General features: G+C 46.6%; 1 protein-coding gene across 5 annotated transcripts in view; it reads left to right on the top strand.

Annotated features, from left to right (window-relative positions):
* The window catches only part of taok3a (TAO kinase 3a), a 193133-nt gene that overhangs the window by 19726 nt on the left and 149161 nt on the right, over positions 1-24246 (top strand). For 3 of the 5 annotated variants that reach the window (XM_038791257.1, XM_038791219.1, XM_038791229.1), the window contains 2 exons: positions 4276-4384; positions 11918-12150. In XM_038791257.1, the coding sequence (XP_038647185.1) occupies positions 12019-12150 (132 nt within the window). In that variant the 5' untranslated portion in view covers positions 4276-4384; positions 11918-12018. The remainder of the gene's footprint in view (positions 1-4275; positions 4385-11917; positions 12151-24246) is intronic. The other 2 variants (XM_038791239.1, XM_038791248.1) reach the window with 1 other exon arrangement.

The raw sequence follows: 24246 nt of genomic DNA, 5'->3' as shown, positions 1-24246 counted from the left end.
TCTATGATTATTTATGCTCCTGACACACAACTCCCAACAGCAGTAGCTTGCATTTATGTAGTGCCTTTAACAAACATCCCAGGGTGCTTCACGAGTGATATATCAAATTAAATTTGACACAAAATCTTGGAAGGAGATATGAGGGCTCGTGGGTCAGAGAGGTAGGTTTTAAGGAGTATTTTAAAAGGCAGAAAGGCAAATAAAGAGGGAATTCCAGAGGATCATACTGCTGAAAGTGAAACTCTGAAAGTGAAGGCAGAGCAGCCACTGGGGATGGGCAAGCGGCTTGAACTGGGGGAGCACAGATAGCTTGGAAGGTCCAAGGACATACCCATGATTCAAGCCCCTTCTAGCTTCACTTAATTTTTGCATTACACAGGATTTCAAAACCAAATTTTGCTTCACCTAATCACTACTTATTTATTTTGTCCCCTGTCCTCCCTTTTCAATCTTGGTGTCCTCCTATTATGGATGTGGCTTTTTATTCATTCACAAATACTGATGGGCTATGTATTTTTAGTATTTGTGTGTACACTAATGTAATGTTTTCTTGCTCATCTCTAAAATGGTATCTTGAGCTTTTTTAAAATTCTGTTGCCTTTTTTGTTGGAAATAATGACCTTGCTTATTTATATACAACAAAGTAGCCTTTTCCCTCTATTGCAAGACCAGTATTTGTGTATGATAGTATATCCAACTAATCTCTTAAAATAAGAATGTGCCCGTAAACAATATTTATGTTGATGAGTTGCTAGTTTAAACAAGTAGGTAGTAAAATGGAAAGCATTTTAGCCCTTTGAATTTGATTTGGTATGGAGTGCTGGGCCACCATTTCTTTTGGGTAGTTAGAAAATTTGGTGTTCATATATACCTCTTTCCTCTTTCACATCTCTCCAGAATGCACTAACACATGATAAATGGAAATTCTAGGGTGTTGGATGACTTTCCCACCACGTGCTTTAGGTGGTTAATTTCTGGGTTAGCAGAATATTGAAATATGGAAGTCTTCATGGGCATGCCTAATCCTGCTCTCCCATCAAGAACAAAACTCTGGCTATTTTTATTGCTCCCTCTGCTGCTGAACAATATGTTGCAACTGAGGTGAACTAACTGCTCAGCTGAGCGGTTAAACCTTGGAATTTTGTAGTCTGCATCAATTCATTCAACACAGCGCAATGACCAGCAAAATTATCAAGCAATTTGACTCTGTGAACATTTAATAAACTTATTGAAGAGTTTTGTCTTTGAGTCTCTCAAATGATCATGGAAAACCATGCATTTGATGACTGTTAACGCTTGGTATGATGCAGAGGCAATATCTCTTTGCCATGGCCATTTCCATGTTGGAAGCTCAATTGCCTGCAGACTAGATAACATGTATTGTAGATGTGCTACTCTATTTGATGCTAGATCCAAATGCTGAAAATTATGATGCAATTTGATCCAAAGGATTTATTTTTAATGAGAGAGCAAATTTTCAGAAACTAGACCCTTCTAGGTTGAGCAGATTGAGCCTATTGTCACTGGAGTTTACAAAAATGAGAGGTGCTCTTATTGAAACAGAGAGGATTTTTTTCTTCATGGTGGGGTTTAGAATCAGGGTAAATAAGGACCTCACTTAAGACTGAGATGAGGAAAATAGTTCTGACGGTTGTTGATCTTTGGAATACTCTACCCGGAGAACAGTGGAGGCAGGGTCATTGTCTTACTCAGCTTTGAATATATTCAGATTTTTAATCAGCACTGGAGTTGGGGGTTATACAAGGCCAACAGCAAAGTGGAGTTATGATCTTAACTAATGGTGGAACAGGCTGGAGGGGTCAAATGGCCCACTCCTCCTTATTTGTATTTTGATGTTATCAATATTATTTTGACATCATCTTCTGCCATCCTCATCACCCATATTTTGGAAAACCTTGAAATTACATCTATACACAAGCCCAGATTGCTAATTGAGAAAGGGCAGTGGTCCAAATACCAGCCCCAAGGGGCACCACTATATATTTCCTCCAGCCTGAAATACAACAGTTTGCAATAGTTTTTGCTTTCTGGCCCTAACCACTTTTATGTTAATTCTGCCACTGCCCTTTATTAAATGTTGTGGGCTTCAACATTTACTGTTGTTATGTTTAATTTTCACTCTTCAAAAGTACATTTTTTTCTTCAGAAAAGTGGCATTGAGCAATAGCAGTATTGTATCAAATTATAGAGCTGGATTGACTGCTGCCTTGGTGGTCGTACTCTTACTTAGTAAACACATTGAGTTCAAAAGCCTCATTCCAGAGACTTGAGTAGATACATTAGTTTGATATTCTAATGCCTAAGTGAATGTAATTCTAAGTGAGTGATGCACCATCAGTGAAACCTTTTGATGTGATGTTCAAGCTCCAAAGCTCTCCAGGTGAATGTAAAAGAACCTATGACAAATTTCAAAGAAGAATGAAAACTTCTTGGCTGTCCTGGTCAATATTTAATCCTTAACCCATTGCCACCAACAGATTATTTGGCCATTTACCATTGCTATTTATGCAGTTTAACTGAGTGAAAATTAGCTGACCTGGAACCCTAAATTTTTGTTGGCAGTAAGGTGGGTTTGAGATGACTTGAAGTTGTGAAGGATGCTCTGAAGCAAGTTGTTTTCGGTTTTTTTTTTTGCCCGCTTTCTTCCTCTTGCCTCTGCAGCTTATTAATTTTAATTAAGATTTGGTGTAAGGAAACTGAAATTGGCAGATGTCTCTGGTGTGTGTGATGGGGTTAAACCCACAGTAAACTGGTTATACAACCCGGTTGTTTTAGTGCAAACACAGAAGACTCCCCTCGCCCTGTCCTCATTTCTAAACTAAATTCAAATCCTGTTGCTGTGGTGACTTTAATTCTCTTCATTACTCTTGATGGGTCTATTCGTGGAAAACTATTAAAGGATAGTGATAGCATAAATTTTCTGAATACTGCACAGAATTGTCTGTGAAGTTTTGCAAGTGCACGTTACTAAATAGTGATGACATCTTGATGATTTCTCTGACAGTGCAGTGTTGTATAAAAATGTTGAAATTCCACTGACTACTTACAATGTTCTGCTCGGTGCGGTCCCAGGTTCAATCCCGGCTCTGGGTCACTGTCCGTGTGGAGTTTGCACATTCTCCCAATGTTTGCATGGGTTTCGCCCCCAAAACCCAAAAATGTGCAGGGTAGGTGGATTGGCCACGCTAAATTGCCCCTTAATTGGAAAAAATGAATTGGGAACTCTAAATTTATGTTTAAAAAAATGTTCTGCTCGGTGCATGACTAACTGACGGTCCTGGTACCAAAATGTGCTTGAGACTAGCAAGTTTCTCAAGTTTTTTTTGTATTCTTTAATGGGATGTGAGCATTGTGGCGAGGCCAGCATTTGTTGCCCATCCCCAATTTCCCTTCAATGTTCTCATTTCAAACCTATTTCATTCTAGTTGAAATGTTTCATTCAGGGATTATATTGGGAAATAGGTGACTAACTGCAGTCACAGGTTTGAAGTCACGCAGAAGCTGGCTGATTTATATCTGTTCTAACTTTCAAAATCCACACCACCACTCCATGCACGTTTGAGGACATGTTTGGAGTTCTGTATCCTTTGTCTCCCTCTGACCCTTTAACTTTTTTTTTATTTTTCCAATTAATGGGCAATTTAGCATGGCCAAATCACCTACCCTACACAGCTTTGAGTTGTGGGAGTGAGACCCACGCAGACACAAGGGTCTGACGTTTTAACAATGGTTAACTATAGCTTGTAGTTAACATACCTTGTGTGCTGTTTACACTTTGTTGATAATAACTACAACAAATGTTGTGTTGTCTTTAATTTTAGCACCCACTGAGTCTGCATTCCTGATCAGGTTAAGATTAAAATGGAACTAGATATTATTTTTGGAATGGGGAGTGTTAAATGAGATGCCATAAAATCATAGAAGGAGAAAATATTTCTTACCACCAACATGTAGGAGAACTGGTTTTGTTTCATTCCCTTCTATTCATATCACCTTTAGAAGTGGTTTAATCTGAGAGGAAAGGATTGTTTAAATATGCAGAAATTATGTTGGACATCTCGGATGTAGTAGTCAATGTCTATAGTCAATGGCAAAATGCTGCTCCAAATGTTAAATGAAGGGATGTTGGAAGCTGCAGGCAATTTTAGGTTTCGTGTACAATCAATTCTGTGCTGTATCACAGAACACTGTTTTAGACCTGCTATTTTGAGCTAAAGATGCATTTTTACATTAAAAAGAGGTCTTTCTTTACAGGTGCCTTGTGTGAACTGCAAGATCCAAGAAAATAAATTGTTGAATAAACAAAATATGACCCTGATATGCAGCGGCTGAAGCAAGATATTTAAGTAAATCATTTTGAAAGGTATGTTTCACTTACTAAAAAAATATTTTCCTTACAGAAATGAGGGAAAGAGCAAAGTTGTCAGAGTTCAGAATCTTTTGGCTAGGTGTTATTGAAGTTCAACTTAAACTTTTCGTGTGCTATATGTTGAAAATTTTCAATCTTTATACTTGGAAGTGTGTGCTGAATTACTGTAGATTTTATTGGCAATATATTGCAAACACTTGATAGTTCCATGTCAATAACGCTGTTCTCTAAAGAGGTGCCATGACGTTGTATTCCCTCCAATCAGGTCCATTTCCCAATGCTTTTGACAAAACTGCCATCCTTAATCCAAATCCAGTTGTTATCATCAACTTTGTAAAAAAATACTTTTTAGGTTTTCAACATTTTATACAGAAAACACAAAATAATAAATAAATTCTTTTGCTAAAATTTGAGGCTGATGAATCTCAACACTATTTGGAATTCAAGGCTAATCTTGTTTTTTGTGGATTGTTGCATTATAATTCTTGTTTCAGAACGAGAAGTAGTTTAAGATTTGTCAATGCAGATGCTCGTTTTTGTAACCAGTAAATATGCTTGTATATTAGAAGGTTTTGTATTTTAACATGTCAGATGCAGCCACATTCATAATGTGTTTGGATGAAAGATGATCTCAACAAGATTTTCATTAATGAAATCACAATTTTGAAAGTTGAGTTTTTTTTTAAACTCCAAAACATAGCACAAGTTATGAATGAGATCTTTAAAAGAGGAGAAAAATTAGAAGAAATACAGGGTTACAGTAGTTTGAAGAAAAATGTAACTTGATGGATTATAAATAAATTGGAGAGCATGTGAGTGGAATTTTTCAGTTTTTGGAATGGGGTCAATGCTGCAACTTGCAGAATAAGAAGCAGTGTTTGTGCAGTGCACATTGGAATCTTTCTTTAAAAACAGCCATCCCAGAAGACTATTTCCATAAATATCCTGGCAGAGTTAAATGTTGATCATGTAATTGGCAGAGGAAAGAATGCAGCTAAATGGAAACCTTTCATATCCATGAAAACCTTTCATATCCATGAAAACCTTTTTTAAAAAATGGAGGCTAGGAAGGGCAGTTTTCCGAGCTGCTGTTGTTATTTTCATTCTCTCATGGAGGCTCAGTCTTGCTACAGATATTTTGCTCCCCTTCCAAGTCAAAGTATGTTGACAAGAGGTGGTTCCTGATGTAGCACTCCAATTATTGCAACTTACTGAGACCAGAAGCTGAACCAAGGATCTTCCCTTCTACTCTAGCAATATCTTTATCCATTAGGCTGTTAGAAGAAGAATATTAATAAACTTGAACTAAACTTGTTATTCTTCCTAAAACCAGGACCAAATTGTTTTACTCCTATTTCAGTTATTTTACTACTTTAATGTATAATTTTAAAAAGGTAATCTACTCCACCAAGAAAGAACAATAGGAAGGTTTTAAAAACAAAATGAATAACAAATGTGGAAGTCATTCATGTTATTTGTGTTGCCCTAGCAGGCAGCACCAGCAAAAATCTCGTCAGTCTGGAATGCCCAGCCATGGTCGTTAATGATCCTGTACTGATTAGCGTGTTGAGGCTTGTATGCATTAGCGGGCTTTCTTTTCAGTATAGTAGTAAAGTCTCCATAGCCTCAGATGATCAGGGAAGTGCTGACTGGTGGTAATTTAACCTGAGGATCACCAAACCTTCGGTGAAGGGCAAGGTTGAGAAGGCACGGCCTTAATGAATAACCTCAGCCAGTACTGCGCTGTTGGCCTCTCTCTGCATCAGGAATTAGATGTCCAGCTAACTGAGCTGAACTAGCCCTCACGATTGCTTATCAAAATGGATATCAGTTAGTTTTATATTAAATTTGCATTTATCTCCTATTTTATTTTAATCTATACTGACTTCATTTAAATGCATGTGATGATTATATTTAGTTTGACAATTTGTATTCAATAAACATGGCCTGGATTCTCCGAGTCCGACTAAGTGCTGACGTTGACGAGGGAATGGTGGCCTTTTATGACCGGCAAAATGGCCACCGATCCCATCTGGTGGGGGGCTAGCAGGCATACAGCGTAGAGCACCTGGCTCTAGCTGCCGATAGAATTGCCAGGTCAGTGGCAGCGCATGCGCACAGCGGCCACCGCGCGTGGACCCAGCCTGCCAAATAGTACCCCCCTTTGGCCAGGCTTTCCACCCCCAGACCACTCCTCACCAGTGCCCCCTGCCAAAGCCCTCTGCCCGCGGATCGGCTCTCCCCCGACTGTGGGGCGCTAGACTCGGTCTGTAGCCACCACACAGAGTTCCCAATAAAAAATAGCATGAGAGACGCACACTGTTGGGAACTCGGCCCTTCGGGGGGAAGGCCTCGGGTAATGTCCTGAGGCCGTCCATATGGCATGAGGTATACTCCTTAAGTATGCTGTTTTGGAGAGGGTGGTGCTTCGCAAAAGTGGCGCTGTCCCCGATTTCGGCGCTGATGTGGATTCTCCGGCCAATCGCCGAACGCGATTTTGGCGTCAAAGACCTGAGAATCCCGGCCCACATTTATTTATCCTCTTTTTAATTCAACAAAATAGCAATTATTTGTTATGAAAGGTGGTATTGACACTTGTAACACAGAAGACTCCATTCGACCACATGTGACTGTGCTGGTCTTGAAATAACAGCTGTGCTCAATCCCATACTTCACTTTTCGTCCATAATCATTCTCGATCACCTGTCCAACTCTCTTTAAGATTAATTGTTTTTTGTTTATAAATTTAGAGTACCCAATTAATTTTTTCCAATTAAGGGGCAATTTCGTGTGGCCAATCCACCTAGCCTGCACATCTTTGGGTTGTGGGGGCGAAACCCTCGCAGACACCGGGAGAATGTGCAAACTCCACACGGACAGTCACCCTGAGCTGGGATCGAACCTGGGACCTTGGCGTCATGAAGCAGCAGGGCTAACCCACTGCGCCACCGTGCTGCCCGTTTAAGATTAATTATGTCATCGACTTCCAAGACCTTCAGATGAAGTGTTCCAGATCATGTCCAGTTTGAGTGAATTGAGTGCTCCTCATCTGGCCTTTAGACATTTTGCGAATTGTTTTAAGGTTGTGAGCTCTGGTTATTGACCCACATGGAACATACAATACAGAAGGAGGCCATTCAGCCCATCGAGTCTGCACCGACCCAGTTAAATCCCCTCTTCCAACCTATCCCAATAGCCCCTCCTGACCTTTTTAGACACTATGGGCAGTTTAGCATGGTCAATCCACCTAACCTGCACGTTTCTGGACTGTGGGAGGAAACCGGAGCACCCGGAGGAAACCCATGCAGACACTGGGAGAACATGCAGACTCTGCACAGACAGTGACCCAGTGGGGAATCGAACCTGGGACCCTGGTGCTGTGAAGCCATGTGCTACCGTGCTGCCCATGAACAGTATATGCCAACAGTATATCTACTGTCACCAAAACCCTTTTGGCTATCTTCTAACCGCCTCTGCTTCAAAAGAGAAAACTCCTAGCTTTTCCAGCCTCTCCTTTAATTGATGATCCTTATCCCAGATGACATAGGGATGTTCTCAAACTTGGCAGCATCGATGGAGATTAGAGCAGGTAAGCTAAGACTTGAGGCCCATTGCATTCTGCCAAGTCAGTATGTGGCCTCAGTCTCTTATAAATTGGCACAGCTATGCTTGGGACGGTGCTGGAAACTGTTTGATTTCTAAAAGAAGCAATGGCAAAGTTGCAAGTGCACAAGTTGGTGGTGCTGAACAATCTGCCTCTGTTTTTCAATACCTTTTCAGTATGACGTCACGGAGTGCATTGAACATCTGCCGTAGAATTTGGGATGCACAAAGTAATATATATAGGAGCCGAATTAGGCCATTCGGCTGATTGGGTCTGCTCCGCCATTCTATCATGGCTGATATGTTCCTCATCTACCTACAATGTTACAGACTAAGAGCTGGATTGTGAAATCAGCCAGAGCATTTTCTCCCTAGAACACATGACCTAGGAGCGGCAGTAGGCAATTTAGGAACCCGAGCATAACAACCCTCCATGTGATCATGGCTGATCCCATCCTGACCTCAACTCCACTGTCCTGCCCATTCTCCATAACCCTTCAACCCATTGCCAATTATAAATCTGTCTAACTCCTCCTCAAATTTACTCACTGTCCCTGCATCCACTGGACTCTGGGGTAGCGAATTCCACAGATTCGCAACTCTTTGGGAGAAGTAGTTTTTCCTCATCTGTCACCCCACTAGATACATCTTGCCTTCCAGAAAAAGACCCATTTATCCCGACTCTGTCTCCTGTCCGTCAGCCAGTCTTCTATCCAAGCAAATAAATTGCCTCTAATCCCATGTGATCTCACCTTGTGAATGAACCTTCTGTGCAGCACCTTATCAAATGCTTTCCGGAAGTCCAGATATACAGGATTCCCATTATCCACTTTGTTACATCTTCGAAGAACTCAAACAAATTAGTCAAAAATGATTTGTCCTTCATAAAACCACGTTGACTCTGATGGATAGCGCTTTGGCTTTCCAAATGACCTGATATTACGTCCTTGATAATTGATTCTAACAATTTTCCAACCACCGATGTCAAGCTAACTAATCCGTAATTTCTCACATTCTGCCTCCCTCCCTTTTTGAATAAAGGTGTTATGTTAACATTTTTCCAATCCACTGGAACCTATCCCGTGTCCATGGAATTTTGGAATATCATAACCAATTAATCCACTGTCTCTGCTGCCCTGTCTCTGTTGCCACTTCCTTTAACACCCTAGGATGTCGGCCATCAGGCTTTGGGGCCTTATCTGCTCTCAATCCCAAGAGTTTGTTGAGTACCGTTTCCCTATTGATGCTGATTGTTCCAAATTCCATCCTTTCTATTACCGCTGAATTGCCCGTTCCAATCGGAATCGTATTGGTGTCCTCTACCATGAAAGCTGAGGCAAAGTATTGTTTTAGCATCTTTGCCATTTCTGTGTTCCCCACTATTAACTCACCAGTTTCATTTTCCAAGGGGCCAACATTGACCGTGGCGACTCTCTTCCCTTTTATATGTGTCGAAGCTTTAGCTATCCTTTTGATAATTTGTGTGAGTTTTTTTTCGTAATTTACCTAAGCATTTTTAAATTCCTTTTTAAATATCCCTTTGTTTATGTTTGAAAGCTTCCCAATCTTCCAGTCCGCCACTGGCCGTTGCAATGTGATAGAACTTAGTTTTTGCCTTTGTAATGTCCTTCACCTCCTTGTTTAGCCATGGATGTTTTACCCCTCTTCCCATCTTTCTTCCTCACTGGGATATATTTTAGTTGTGAGGAATTGAGTATCTCCTTAAACAACTGCCACTGCTCATCAGCTGACCTACCTTTTTAGCCTTCCTGCCCAATTTTACGGGCAAAATTTGACCTCTAGCCTATGTAATTTCCTTTGTTTAATTCCAGAACACGAGTGTGGGAATCCACTTTCTCACCCCCAAACTGAATCTTGAATTCTATCATACTATTGTCACTACCTCATGGATCCTTAACTATGAGGTCATTAATTAATCTCCCCTCATTACACAATACCAAATCGAGAGTAGCCTCCTCCCTGGTTGGTTCCCAACATATTGTTCCTGGAAATAATCTCTGATGCGTTTAATGAACTCTGCCTCCAGGCTATGTGCATATTAAAAACACCCATTATTATTGCACCCATTATTATTGCCGTACCTTTCTTGCAAGCCCCCAGTATTTCCTGGTTTTTATACTGTGCCGCACTGCAGAACTACTGTTTGAGGACCTATAGATTACTTCTACCAAGGACCTCTTCCCTTTATTATTCCTTATTTCTACACAGACTGATTCAACATGTTGATCTCCAGTGCTTATGTCATTTCTCATTACAGCATTGATCCCTTTCCTCACCAGCAGGGCTACACCACCTCGTTTTCCTTTCATCCTATCTTTCCGAAATACTGCGTGCACTTGGATATTCAATTCCCAGACCTGGTCTCCCTGTAACCACGTTTCTGTATCCCCACCAAGTAATAACCTTTTATTTCTATTTGCGGCGTTAGCTCAGTTTGTTACGAATGCTTCTTGCATATAGATACAAAGCTTTTAAATTTGTTTTATTGTTAGATTTCTCTACTCTTCTATAATTCCTTCGTGCATAAAGACAGTCACCTGTTCTGTCCCTCACTTTTATTTTTTGGTAACCATCCATCACATTGCTAACCTGCACTCTTACCCCGCCTTTAAACTGTTTTTTTATAGTTTCCCTGACGACTGACCCCTCCCCCGGGGCCACCTACTTGGTGTAAAGCCCTATCTACAGCCTTTGTTACCTGATTCAAAGAACAAAGAAAATGACAGCACAGGAACAGGCCCTTCGGCCCGCCAAGCCTGAGCCAACCATGCTGCCCATCTAAACTAAAATCTTCTACGCTTCCGGGGTCCCTATCCCTCTATTCCCATCTTATTCATGTATTTGTCAAGATGCCCCTTGAACGTCACTATCGTCCCTGCTTCCACCGCCACCTCTGACAGCGCGTTCCAGGCACCTACTACCCTCTGTGTATATTAAAAAAACTTGCCTCGTACATCTCCTCCAAACTCTGCCCCTCGCACCTTAAACCTTGCCCCCTAGTAATTGACCCCTCTACCCTGGGAAAATGTCTATCCACTCTGTCTATGCCTCTCATCATTTTGTAGACCTCTTTCAGATCAACCTCCTTGGTTTCAGTGAGGACAAACCAGGTTTATCCAACCTCTCCTCATAGCTAATACCCTCCATACCAGGCAACATCCTGGTAAATCTCTTCTGTACCCTCTCTGATCCCTTCTGGTAGTGTGGCGATTCGCTTGGACTCTGGTCCCAGCATGATTCAGATGAAGACCATCCTTTGGAACAAGTCCCCTCGTCCCCAGTACTGGTGCCAATGTCCCATGAATTCAAACCGATTTCTCCCAGACCAATCATTGGGCCACGCATTTACCTCCTTAATCGTATTGATCCTATGCCAATTAGCTCGTGGCTCCGATACTAATCCAGCGATTATTGCCTTTTTAGTTCTGCTTTTTAATTTAACTCCTAGCTGTTCATACCCGCTTAGCAGAACCTCTGCTAAGCAATTAACCAATAAATCTATGTCCTTGTTCTACCTATGTCATTGGAACCGACATGGGCCATGACAACTGGATTTTTACCCTCCCACTCTAAGTTCCAATCCCATCGCTCTGGTCCGTCGTGCCTTCTCAAGATCCTGGATTATCTTCCCTTGAGCTTTCAGCTTCTTCCCCAGACCGTCCATCGCCCGTCTGCATGGAAACAAATGCTTCCGTCACACACAACTGTTTTGAACACAGGGCAAGATGCCAGTCTTGAATATATATTGATGTTGTCAATAGATGTATTATTCCTGGAATATAATGTGCACTCCACTATCTCTCACTTCAATGTAAAGTTGATTCTTGGAATATTTATCACTTCAGAAAGCAAATGAACTGAACTGAAATGTTGCAGTATTTATTATTTTCCCTTATTGTTCAGGTCATCTTTTACAGCCACTGCTGTTTTTAAATAGCATTTGTCGATGAAGGGAGAAATTTGTGAACCCAACACCAATCCTTCCAAGGCTTTGATTGGCAAGAATGCCATCTTCAACACGTAAAGGGGCAACGAGAGATCCAGAAGTTTCAGAACTGTTCTTTAAAGAAGACCCAGAGGAACTGTTTGTTGACCTGCATGAAATTGGACATGGAAGCTTTGGAGCCGTTTATTTTGTAAGTGAGAACTTGTTTAAACCCATCCATAAGTGTACGTTTTGACTTCAGATGCAAATATCAATGAACCGGTCTATGTTTTGAAATACCAAATCAAGAACTGAATTTTGCAAGTGTCAATTAGCTATGAATGACACTAATTTGTTTAAAACTCCTTAATCCTGTCAGCACCTGAAAAATATAGCACTATAATGACCTATTAATCAGCTACTGCACCTCCTCTCCTATTTCTGTCTTCTTATCTGCTTACATACCCTTTTCTTTGTCTGCCTCTCAGAACGAGATGTTGCATTCTCCATCAATTGTGGTCAATTTACAGAGGAATAAAATGGGGTAAATGGGGTAGGTGGGTAACCAGTATTATTTCCAGAGAATATAACTTTATCTGTTTCACTTAATTGCAGAATGAACAATCAATCATTGAATGACTGGAAAAAGTGAGAATAGTTTTATAGATGTATTTGTAAAGACAATTACATGGACCTCCCAGATGTTGTACTTTGCATGTGCAGGATCTCTTTTTAAAATAAGAGCCAAGGGTCCGGTGGTAGTGTGGGATTGAGTTTACTTCAAAAATACTAAACAAAAGGAACAAAAGCCCAGCGGGGCATAAGGAAGAAAACAACTGGAAAGAGAACAAAGAAGGAGAGAGAGCATAACCGTATACCAACCTTGTACCTGTACGGGTTGACACCACCTCCTTCTTTGTTCCCTATTGGTTTACAAGTTTTGAATTGTGACTTCTGAATGGTGGTCTTGACCATCACTCACATTGGTATCTAACTTACTTGCTGTACCGACTTTGCAGTCTAGCTGAGAGGCTGGTGTAAGGTTTCACCGCTGAGCTGCAAACTAATAATCTAACCTTGACTCAAAGCAATACAAACTTGTATTTCGACTGCAGTTACGATATTTTCAAAACTTGTTTTTTTAACTATTTCCCTATAGCATATCAAATTTTCCCAATGCCCAATGTTTGCTTCTTGGTCCCGTTCAATATACCCTACTTACACATAACAAATGTGAGACTTTTAGCTATCTAGATTGGATTTTTTGATGATGAACTGAAACTAGCAACAAGCAAGACAACCAAACATAGAAGCATCGGAGCAATAGTTGTCTGGAAAAATATCATGTTTTCATGTCTAAAATAATAATGTAGGTCAAATAGAAGTGGCACTGAATGAAAGAAATCAAAAGGATACAAATGAGAAATCTATGAAACAGCCGTCACAATGTTTGGTGGTTCTCATTTTAAAGAAGAAAATGAGATGCTAGTTTGCAATAGTGCAAATCTGAAGAGGTTCTGACATGAGAATGGTCTTAATAGTGGCAGACAGCATGGTTTTGTACGACTGAGGTCATGTCTCACTAATTTAATTGACTTTTTTGAGTAGGTGACAAAAATGATTGATGAGGGAAGAGCTGTGGATGTTGTCTACATGGGCTTTAGTAAAGCATTTGATAAGGTCCCTCATGGCAGGCTGGTGCAAAAGATTCAATCTCATCGGGTCAGGGGTGAACTAGCTGGATGGATTCCGAACTGGCTTGGCCATAGAGGACAGAGTAGCAGTGGAAGGGTGTTTTTCCGAATGGAGATCTGTAACCAGTGGTGTTCCGCAGGGATCAGTACTGGGACCTCTGCTCTTTATAATATATATAAATGACTTGGAAGAAGTTGTAGCGGGTCTGATTAGCACGTTTTAAAAAAAAAACAAACATTTTATTCGGGTATTTGTAGTTTTTATAATAACGATAACAGCAACACAGACATGGTACAAAAATCATTTCCATCCCCAAGACGTTCTTCGCACCCCTAACAATGAAACAATAGCCTAACCCCCCCCCCCCCCCCCCCCCCCCCCAACCTCTAGATTTCTGTCTTTGCTGACATTTTAATTTTTTCCGAGAAAGTCGAGGAACGGCTGCCACCTCCGGACGAACCCTAAGATTGACCCTCTTAAGGCGAACTTTATTTTCTCGAGACTGAGAAACCCAGCCATGTCACTAACCCAGGTTTCTAATTTCAGGGCTCCGTGTTCCTCTACATTAACAGTATCCGTCTCCGGGCTACCAGGGAGGGAAGGCCAAAACATCAGCTTCTCTCGCTCCCTGGACTCTCGGATCTTCCGACACCCCAAAGATCGCCATGTGAGAATTCTGCACCACCCATGTTTTTAAGTACCGTGGACATAACCCTACCAAAACCCTCTTTGGGCATGCCCAAAACATGCGGACATGATTTGCTGCCCCCCCCCCCCCCAAACCTGTCCTCTATCCCTAAAAACTTGCTCATCCGGACCACCGTCATGTGTGCCCGGTGGACTACCTTAAATTGTATCAGGCTAAGCCTGGCACAAGATCAGGATGTGTTAACCCTGCTTAAGTCCTTCTCACACATCCGCCTCAATCTCTGCCCCAGCTCATCTTCCGACTTGCCCTTTAGTTCCTCTATCTGAGTTTCTCCGACTCCATAAGTTCTTTGTAGATATCAGATACCTTCCCCTCTCCCATCCATGTTCTGGAAACTACCCTGTCCTGTATCCCACGTAGTGGCAGGATTGGGAAGGTCGGAACCTGCCTTCTCAGAAAATCCCGTACCTGCAGATATCTTTTTTTATTTCAATTTAGAGAACCTAATTCATTTTTTCCAGTTAAGGGGCAATTTAGCGTGGTCAATCCGCCAAGCCTGCACATCTTTGGGTTGTGGGGGTGAAACCCACGCGAACACGGGGAGAATGTGCAAACTCGACATGGACAGTGACCCAGAGCCAGGATCAAACCTGGGACATCGACACCACCATGCTGCCCTATCTGCAGATATCTAAACCCATTCTCTATTGGCAGTTCAGATTTCTCCTCCAAATCCTTCAAGCTAGGGAAGCTCCCGTCTATAAACAGATCTCCTATCCTCTAAATTCCTACTCTCTGCCATCTCCGAAAACCTTCATCCAGTTTTCCCGGCACAATCGGGGCCGAGACCGATGCTCCTTCATTGCCCCCAGACTCTGAGCCGCCACTGCCACCGGGCTTATGGAGTACAGGGCCGGCGAGAATGGCAGAGGTGCCATTATCATTGCCCCCAAACATGTGTTCTTACACGATGCTGCCTCTACCCACTCCCGCTCCCACTGGTGTCTTTGCATGAAGCACCTCCATCCGCTCCCATGCCGACCCCTTCCCCAGTTCCTAATCATAGCTCTATTAGCCGGTCAGTCGTAGTTACAAAAGTTCGGCAGCGCCAACCCACCTTCCCCCCGACTACGCTCCAACCACACCTCTTTCACTCGCGGGGTTTTACCCGCCCACACACAGCCTCAAATCACCTTATTCACCCATTTTAAAAAGGCCCTTGGGATAAAGATGGGGAGACGCTGAAAGACAAACAGAAATCTGCGGAGAATTGTTATTTTAACGGTCTGTACCCTCCCCGCCAGTGACAGCGGGAGCATGTCCCATCTCCTAATGTCCTCCTTCATTTGTTCTACAAGCCGGGACAAGTTTAACTTGTGTAATGTCTCCCATTTCCGTGCCACCTGGATTCCCAGATAGCGAAAACACCTTCCTACAATTCTCAACGGCAGCTCTCCCAGTTGCCTCTCCTGCCCCCTCGCCTGGATCGCGAACTTCTTGCTTTTCCCCATATTCAATTTACACCCTGAACCTGCCAAATTCTCCTATGATCCGCATACCCCCCCGCCCCGGACCACCCCTTTCCAGTTCCTGGAAACTCTTAATGCCTTAGCCAATGGCTCTATGGCCAGAGCAAACAAAAGCGGGGAGAGGGGATACCCTTGCCTTGTCCCTCGGTGCAGTTGAAATTAGCCCGACATCATCCCAGTTTGGTGCTTATACATTCATGAGTACTACCCGCATCCCCTCATTCACCATAATGTACCTGTTCTCTCTCCCCCCCCTCCCCGACACGATTCTCCTTGTCTCAAATGCCACCCATTTGTTAATCAGGATTGCGACCCCCCCCGGTCTTGGAGTCCAGCCCTGAATGAAATACCTGGCCAATGCACTCCTTTCTCAATCTGAAGGGGCAAAAGCAATCAGAGAAAGAAAAAGGGAACAAGAAACAACAATAACCCAACAGAATAAAAATAACAACAACAGAGAGCACTGCATATTTAAAACAACACCGAGGTGCTTTTGACCAAATCGCCACCGCAATGCCCGCCCCCAGGGTTCAGTGACCTTAATCCCCCTGCCAGCTTTTTGACCTTGATAACATTCATAGCTTCGTCCGGTGATTCAAAATAAAGTTCCTGGCCCTCAAACGTGACCCAAAAACGCACTGGATAAAACACCCCGAACTTCACCCCCTTGAAGAGGGCCGATTTTGCCCTGTTAAATCCGGCTCGCCTTCTGGCCAGTTGTGCGCCCAGATCCTGGTAGATGCGCAACTCACAGTTCTGCCACACACAGCTCTGTACCTGCTCGCCCCACCGCAAAATCTGTTCCTTGTTCAGGAACCGGTGCATTTGCACCACCATCGCCCTCGGCGGTTCATTTGCTCGCTGCTTCCTTGCAAGAGTTTTATGTGCTCTGTCCACTTCCAAGGGTCGCATAAATGCCCCATCAACTTTTCCAGCATACTTGCCAATGCACCCTCGCGTCTGAGCCCTCACTGCCCTCAGGGAAGCTGACGATCCTCAGGCTCTGTCTCCTGGACCTGTTCTCCAAATCCTCCAACTTCTCCTGCAACCTTATCTGGTGGTCCTTCATCAGCCCCACCTTGGCCTCCAAAGTGGTTAAATGGTCCTCTTGCTCAGATACCTTTTCCTCCACCTTCTGAATAGCCCGTCTGTGGGTTTCTAAACCCTGTTGCACCCGATCAATCGATGCCTTAATCGCCTCTGGCGTATCTTTCTTTAGCTTGGCGAAGCGCTCCACAAAGAACTTCACCAGCTGTACCGTCAACCGCTGTGCCACCGCACCAGGGTCCTGCGACTCCGTCATGCTTTCCTGCACTGCCGGCTCTGCACGCGTCTTCCTTACTTGACTATGTCTCCTTACACGGTCACTTCTAGTCCACTGCTCCATACACTGGTGGGGGATTTCTCCTCACTGTCTCACTCTCCACCGATTTATCCAGTGAAATTCCAAAAAAACCAGGAGAAAAGGTCCAAAAGTTTCATCACAAGCGGGAGCTACCAAATGTGTGACCTCCTACTCCATGGCAGCCATCTGAAGTCTGATTAGCAAGTTTGCATATGATACTAAAATTGCAGGAGTTGCGGATAGTGATGAAGATTGTCAGAGAATACAACAGAATATAAATAGGCTGCAAAAATGGGTAGAGAAATGGCAGATGGAATTTAACCCGGACAAATGTGAAGTGATGCATTTTGGTACATCCAATTCAGGTGGGAGCTGTAAAATAAATGGCAGAACCATCAGGACCATAGAGACAGTGTTCTGGGCGTGCAGGTCCACAGATCCTTAAAAGTGGCAGCACAGGTGGAAATGGTGGTGAGGAAAACATATGGGATACTTGCCTTCGTAGGACGGGGTATCGAATATTAAAGCTCAAACATAATGTTACAGTTGTATAGAACGTTGGTTCAGCCACATTTGGAATACTGTGGCCAATTCTGGTCTCTGCACTACCAGAAGGACGTGGAGGCTTTAGAGAGAGTACAGAAAAGGTTTACCAGGATCTTGCCTGGTATGGAGGGTATTAGCGATGAGGAGAGATTGAATAAACTGGGATTGTTCTCCTTAGAGAGAAGGAGGCTGAGGGGCAACCTGATAGAAGTTTACAAAATTCTTAGGGGTATAGGTAGGGTGGAATTGAACATTACAAGGGGCACAAGTTCAAGGTGAGGGGGGACAGGTTCAGTGGAGATATGTGGGGAAAGTATTTTTTACACAGTGTGGTGGTGGCCTCGGATGCACTGCCAAGTGAGGTGGTTTAGGCAGATCCGTTAGCGACCTTTAAGACTTACCTGGATAGGCACATGAACAGACAGAGTATAGAAGGGTACAGGCGGTTGGTCTAGATAGGACTCGTGATCGGCGCAGGCTTGGAGGGCTGAAGGGCCTATTCCTGTGCTGTATAGTTCTTTGTATATAGGACATTGTCCAAATCCCACATGGAATAAATACTGTTCATAATTCTGGTTATTGAATTAGGATGCACTGATGATTCAGTGATTCGTACATACGAATTAGGAGCAGGAATAGGTTACTGGACTTGTCGAAACTGCTCTGCTATTGAATAGATTATGATCTGACTGTAACCGTAACTGCATATTTTCACTGCCCCTGAAATCCTTTCGCCCCCTTGCTCATCAAGAATGTACCGACCTATAACTTAAAAATATTAAAAACTCCGTTTCCGCCACCTTTTGAGGAAGAGCAGTCCAAAGACCCATGACCGTCTTAAAGAAGATTTATCCTCGTATGTCTAAATGAGCAACCCCTTATTTTTTTTAAAGTAATTTTTATTCAGATTTTTACAAAATATCAATAACAGAAAATATTAACAAAAAAGAGAGCAAACCCCCCCCCCCCCCCCCCGTAAATACAAAAAAAAGAAGAAATAGATTAACGCCCGTCATAAACAAAGAACACATATACACGTCCCTTCAACCCAACCCACAGAAATGACCCCCCCCCCCCTTTTTCCCCTATCGTTCTGCCAGGAAATCTAGGAAAGGTTGCCACCGCCTGAAAAACCCCTGTACTGATCCCCTCAGGGCAAATTTCACCTTCTCCAATTTGATGAACCCTGCCATATCACTGATCAAGGCCTCCACGCTTGGGGGCCTCGCATTCTTCCACTGAAGAAGAATCCTCCGCCGGGCTACTAGGGACGTAAAGGCCAGGATGCCGGCCTCTTTCGCCTCCTGCACTCCCGGCTCCTCTGCAACGCCGAATATTGCGAGGCCCCAGCCTGGATTGACCTTGGATCCTACCACCCTCGACGCCGTGCTTGCTACCCCCTTCCAGAATTCCCCCAGCGCTGGGCATGTCCAGAACATATGGGCATGGTTCGCTGGGCTCCCCGAGCACCTAGTACACCTGTCCTCGCCCCCAAAGAACCTACTCATCCTCGTCCCGGTCATGCGAGCCCTATGCAGCACGTTGAACTGTATGAGGCTAAGCCTCGCACAAGAAGAGGAGGAGTTCACTCTTTCCAGAGCATCCGCCCACGTCCCCTCCTCAATCTCCTCGCCCAGCTCCTCTTCCCATTTACCCTTCAGCTCCTCCACCGAGGCCTCGTCTACCCCCTGCATCACTTGGTACATGTCCGAAATCCTTCCCTCTCCAACCCACACCCCCGAGAGCACCCTGTCCTGGACCCCACGCGGGGGCAACAGAGGGAACTCCGCCACCTGCCATCTGGCAAACGCCCTTACCTGCATGTACCTAAAGATGTTCCCCGGGGGGGAGCCCGAACATCCCCTCTAACTCACCCAGGCTCGCAAACTTCCCGTCTACAAACAGGTCCCTCAACCACCTAACACCTGCCCTGTGCCAACTCAGAAACCCGCCATCCATTCTCACTGGAACAAACCGGTGGTTCCCCTGTATCGGGGACCCCATCGAGACCCCCACCTCCTCCCTGTGCCGTCTCCATTGCCCCCAAATTCTGAACGTAGCCGCCACCACAGGGAGCGGCAGCGGTGCCGTTACCAGCGCCTCCAGGCTCGTGCCCACACAGGACGCCATCTCCATCCTCTTCCATGCTGCCCCTTCCCCGTCCATTACCCACTTACGCACCATCGCTGCGTTGGCAACCCAATAGTACCCACAGAGGTTGGGCAGCGCCAGCCAGCCCCCCCCCCCCCCATAATCCCTGCCCCGCTCCAAAAACACCCTTCTCACCCTCGGGGTCCCATGCGCCCACACAAACACCGTAATGCTCCTGTTGACCCTCCTAAAGAAGGCGTTCGGGATAAGGATGGGGAGGCACTGGAACAGGAACAAAAACCTCGGGAGCACCGTCATCTTGACTGACTGCACCCTACCCGCCAGCGACAGCGGCAACATGTCCCATCTTTTAAACTCCTCCTCCATTTGCTCCACCAGCCTTGTAAGGTTAAGTTTGTGTAGGGCCCCCCAGCTCCTGGCCACCTGGACTCCCAGGTACCTAAAGCTCTTCTCCGCCCTTTTTAGTGGGAGCCTACCAATCCCCTCCTCCTGGTCCCCCGGGTGCACGACGAACAGCTCACTCTTCCCCAGGCTGAGCTTGTACCCTGAGAAGTCCCCAAACTCCCTGAGAATCTTCATCACCTCTGGCATTCCCCCCACTGGGTCCGCCACATATAACAATAAGTAATCTGCATAAAGCGACACTCGGTGCTCCTCCCCACCCCGCACCAGTCCCCTCCAGTTCCTCGACTCCCTCAGCGCCATGCCCAGGGGTTTGATTGCCAACGCAAAGAGCAGAGGGGACAAGGGACACCCCTGTCTCGTCCCTCGATATAACCGGAAGTACTCCGATCTCCTCCTATTCGTGGCCACGCTCGCCATTGGGGCCTCATATAACAGCCTCACCCATCTGACAAACCCCTCTCCAGCACCTCCCACAAGTACCCCCACTCAACCCTATCAAAGGCCTTCTCCACGTCTAGCGCCACCACTATCTCCGCTTCCCCCGCTACCGGCGGCATCATTATAACATTCAAGAGCCTCCGTATATGTTGGTGTTCAGCTGCCTCCCCTTCACGAACCCCGTCTGATCCTCGTGGATGACCCGCGGCGCACAGTCCTCTATCCTTGTGGCCAAGATCTTCACCAACACCTTGGCGTCTACATTTAACAACGAGATCGGCCTGTATGACCCACACTGCAGGGAGTCCTTGTCCCACTTAAGGATCAAGGAAATCAGCGCCCGGGACATAGTCGGGGGCAAAGCCCCCCCCCCCCCTCCCTCCCTTGCCTCTTTGAAGGTCCTAACCAACAGGGGACCCAGCAGGTCTGCATACATTTTATTGAATTCGACCGGGAACCCATCCGGCCCCGGCGCCTTCCCCGACTGCATGCTACCTATCCCTTTGACCAGCTCCTCCAGCTCAATCGGCTGCCCCAGTCCCTCCACCTGTCCCTCCTCCACCCTCGAGAATCTCAGCCGGTCCAAGAAGCGCCCCATTCCCCCCCCCCCTCCGCTGGGGGTTCAGACCAATACAATTCCTCATAAAAGTCCCTGAAGACCCCATTGATGCCTACCCCCCTTTGCACCACATTCCCTCCCATATCCTTAACTCCACCAATCTTTTCTGGTGGTCAGCAGGTCGAACTTGGCCTGAAGACTACGCCGCTCCCTCAGCAATCCCTCCTCTGGAGCCTCCGCGTATTTCCTATCCACCCTCACCAACTCCCCCACCAGCCTCTCCCTCTCTCTCTGCTCTCTCCTCTCCATATGGGCGCGGATAGAGATCAACTCCCCTCTGACCACCGCCTTCAGTGCCTCCCAGACCGTCCCCACTCGGACCTCCCCATTATCATTGGCCTCCAGGTACCTCTTGATACATCCTCAAACCCGCCCGCCCACCTCCTCATCTGCCAGCAGCCCCACCTCCAAGCGCCAGAGCGGGTGCTGGTCTCTCTCCTCCCCCAGCTCGAGGTCCACCCAGTGCGGGGCATGATCCGAAATGGCTATCGCCGAATATTCGGCATCCTCCACCCTTGGAATCAGCGTCCTGCTCATAATAAAAAAATTGATCCGGGAATAGGCCTTATGCACATGGGAGAAGTATGAAAACTCCCTGGCCCTCGGCCTCGCAAACCTCCAAGGATCCACCCCTCCCATCTGGTCCATGAAGCCCCTCAACACCTTAGCCGCCGCTGGCCTCCTACCCGTCTTGGACCTGGATTGATCCAGTGGCGGATCCAGCACTGTATTGAAGTCCCCCCCCCCCCCCCCCCCCCCCCATTATCAGGCCCCCCGTCTCCAGATCTGGAATGCGGCCCAACATGCCGCATAAAACCCGCACCGTCCCAGTTCGGGGCGTATACGTTGACCAGCACCACCCGCTCCCCCTGCAGCTTGCCGCTCACCATCACATACTGCCCGCCTCTGTCCGCCACCACATCCGCCGCCTCAAACGACACCCTCTTTCCCACCAGGATCGCCACCCCCCCCCCCGCTTTTTTGCATCCAGCCCTGAATGAAACACTTGGCCTACCCATCCCTTTCTCAATCTAACCTGGTCCGCCACCTTTAGGTGCGTCTCCTGAAGCATGGCCACATCCGCCTTCAGCCCCTTCAGGTGCCCGTTTGACTGACCCATTCAGTCCCCTCACATTCCAGGTTATCAGCCGGATCAGGGGGCTCCCTGCCCACCTCCCCCGCCGACTAGCCATAACCCTTCCAATGCCCGCCACTTGCCCGCGCACCCCGCTCGGCCCGTTCCCCACGGCGGCAAACCCCCATCTCGCCCCCCCCTGCATACTCCAGCTCCTTCCTGGCCATTCCAGCAGCAACCCGGTACCCCCCCCCCCCCCCCCCCCCCCCCCCCCAAAGCTAGGACCCCCCCCTAGCCGCGTTACTCCCTCCATAGTACTCCCATAAGCCTGCTGACCCCGGCAACTCCCGCCACTCCTCCGACCCCTCCCAGCGTGGGGCTACTCCTCCTCTCCAGTGCCCACCAGCAGGCTCTCCTCCTCCCCCTCCTGCTCTCACGTGGGAAAAAAGCCCGCGCTTCCCAGCTCCGACCCAGCCCCCATCAACCCTCAGCGCGGGAAAAAGCCCGCGCTTTCCACTTGCCCGACCCCGCCTCCTCTAAAGCAGCTCCCATTGTCGGCCCAGTCCCCTCGCGGGGCCCCAGCCCCCCTTCCCACCATCAGCTCCCCACACTGCAAGTCTACCCCCCTCCGTGAGCCCATCCACCGAACCCACGCAAAAAGACAGTGCCCCACCCACCCTGAAAACGACACAGAACCAGCATTAAACAGAAAGCCCCCCCTCAGAAAATAACACAGTTACATACAGACTCCCGCACCCAACCCTCAGTTTGAGTCCAACTTCTCTGCCTGCACAAAGGCCCACGCCTCCTCCGGGGACTCGAAGTAAAAGTGTCGGTCCTTGTAGGTGACCCACAAGCGCGCCGGCTGCAACATGCCGAACTTCACTCCTTTTCTGTGCAGCACCGCCTTCGTCCGGTTGTACCCGGCCCTCCTCTTAGCCACCTCCGCACTCCAGTCCTGGTAGATCTGTACCACCGTGTTCTCCCACCTGCTACTCCGCTCCTTCTTGGCCCACCTGAGCACACACTCCCGGTCAGCGAACCGGTGGAACCGCACCAGCACCGCACGTGGCGGCTCATTCGGCTTGGGCCTTCTTGCCAGTATTCTGTGGGCCCCCTCCAGCTCCAGGGAACTCTGGAAGGACCCAGCTCCCATCAGCGAATTCAGCAGGACGACCACATAGGCCCCCATGTCTGACCCCTTCAGCCCTTCCGGAAGGCCCAGGATCCGCAAATTTTTCCGCCTCGACCGGTTCTCCATCTCCTCGAACCGCTCCTGCCATTTTTTATGGAGCGCCTCATGCATCTCCACCTTTACCGTGAGGGCTGAGGCCTCATCCCCTCTTTCAGAGGCCTATTGGCGGATCCCCCGGATTGCCAACCCCTGGGCTGTCTGAGTCTCCAGCAGCTTGTCGACGGAAGCCTTCAACAGCTCTAGCATTCCGCTTTGAGCTACCAGAAGCAGCACTGGAGAGTCTCCTGCTGCTCCTGCGCCCACTGCCTCCATGCTTCTTGGTCTCCGCCGGCCTGCCATCTTGTGCTTCTTCCCTCGCTTTTGCTTTGGCGCTGCTACCGCTATCTTGCTCGCCCCAATCCTGGTCCAGGCCATCTACTGCTGGGGAAATGCTGATTCATTCCCACGCCGGGAACCGTCGAAAAAGTACCGCTGGGCGCCCTAAAAAGAGCCCAAAAGTCCGTTCCTGGCGGGAGCTGCCGAACATGCGGCTTAGCTCCGCATAGCCGCAACCAGAAGTGCAACCCCTTATTTTTAAACAGTGACCCTCTAGTTCTAAATTCTCCTGCAAGAGGAAACATGCCCCTCAGGGTCTTGTGTGTTTCAGTCGTCGCCCCTTAAATTTTAAAATCCAGCAAACCGAGCTTATCCAGTCGTACA

Source organism: Scyliorhinus canicula, chromosome 1 (genome assembly GCF_902713615.1).
Source record: "Scyliorhinus canicula chromosome 1, sScyCan1.1, whole genome shotgun sequence".
NCBI lineage: Eukaryota > Metazoa > Chordata > Chondrichthyes > Carcharhiniformes > Scyliorhinidae > Scyliorhinus > Scyliorhinus canicula.
This window is presented reverse-complemented; position numbering and strand designations above follow the sequence as displayed.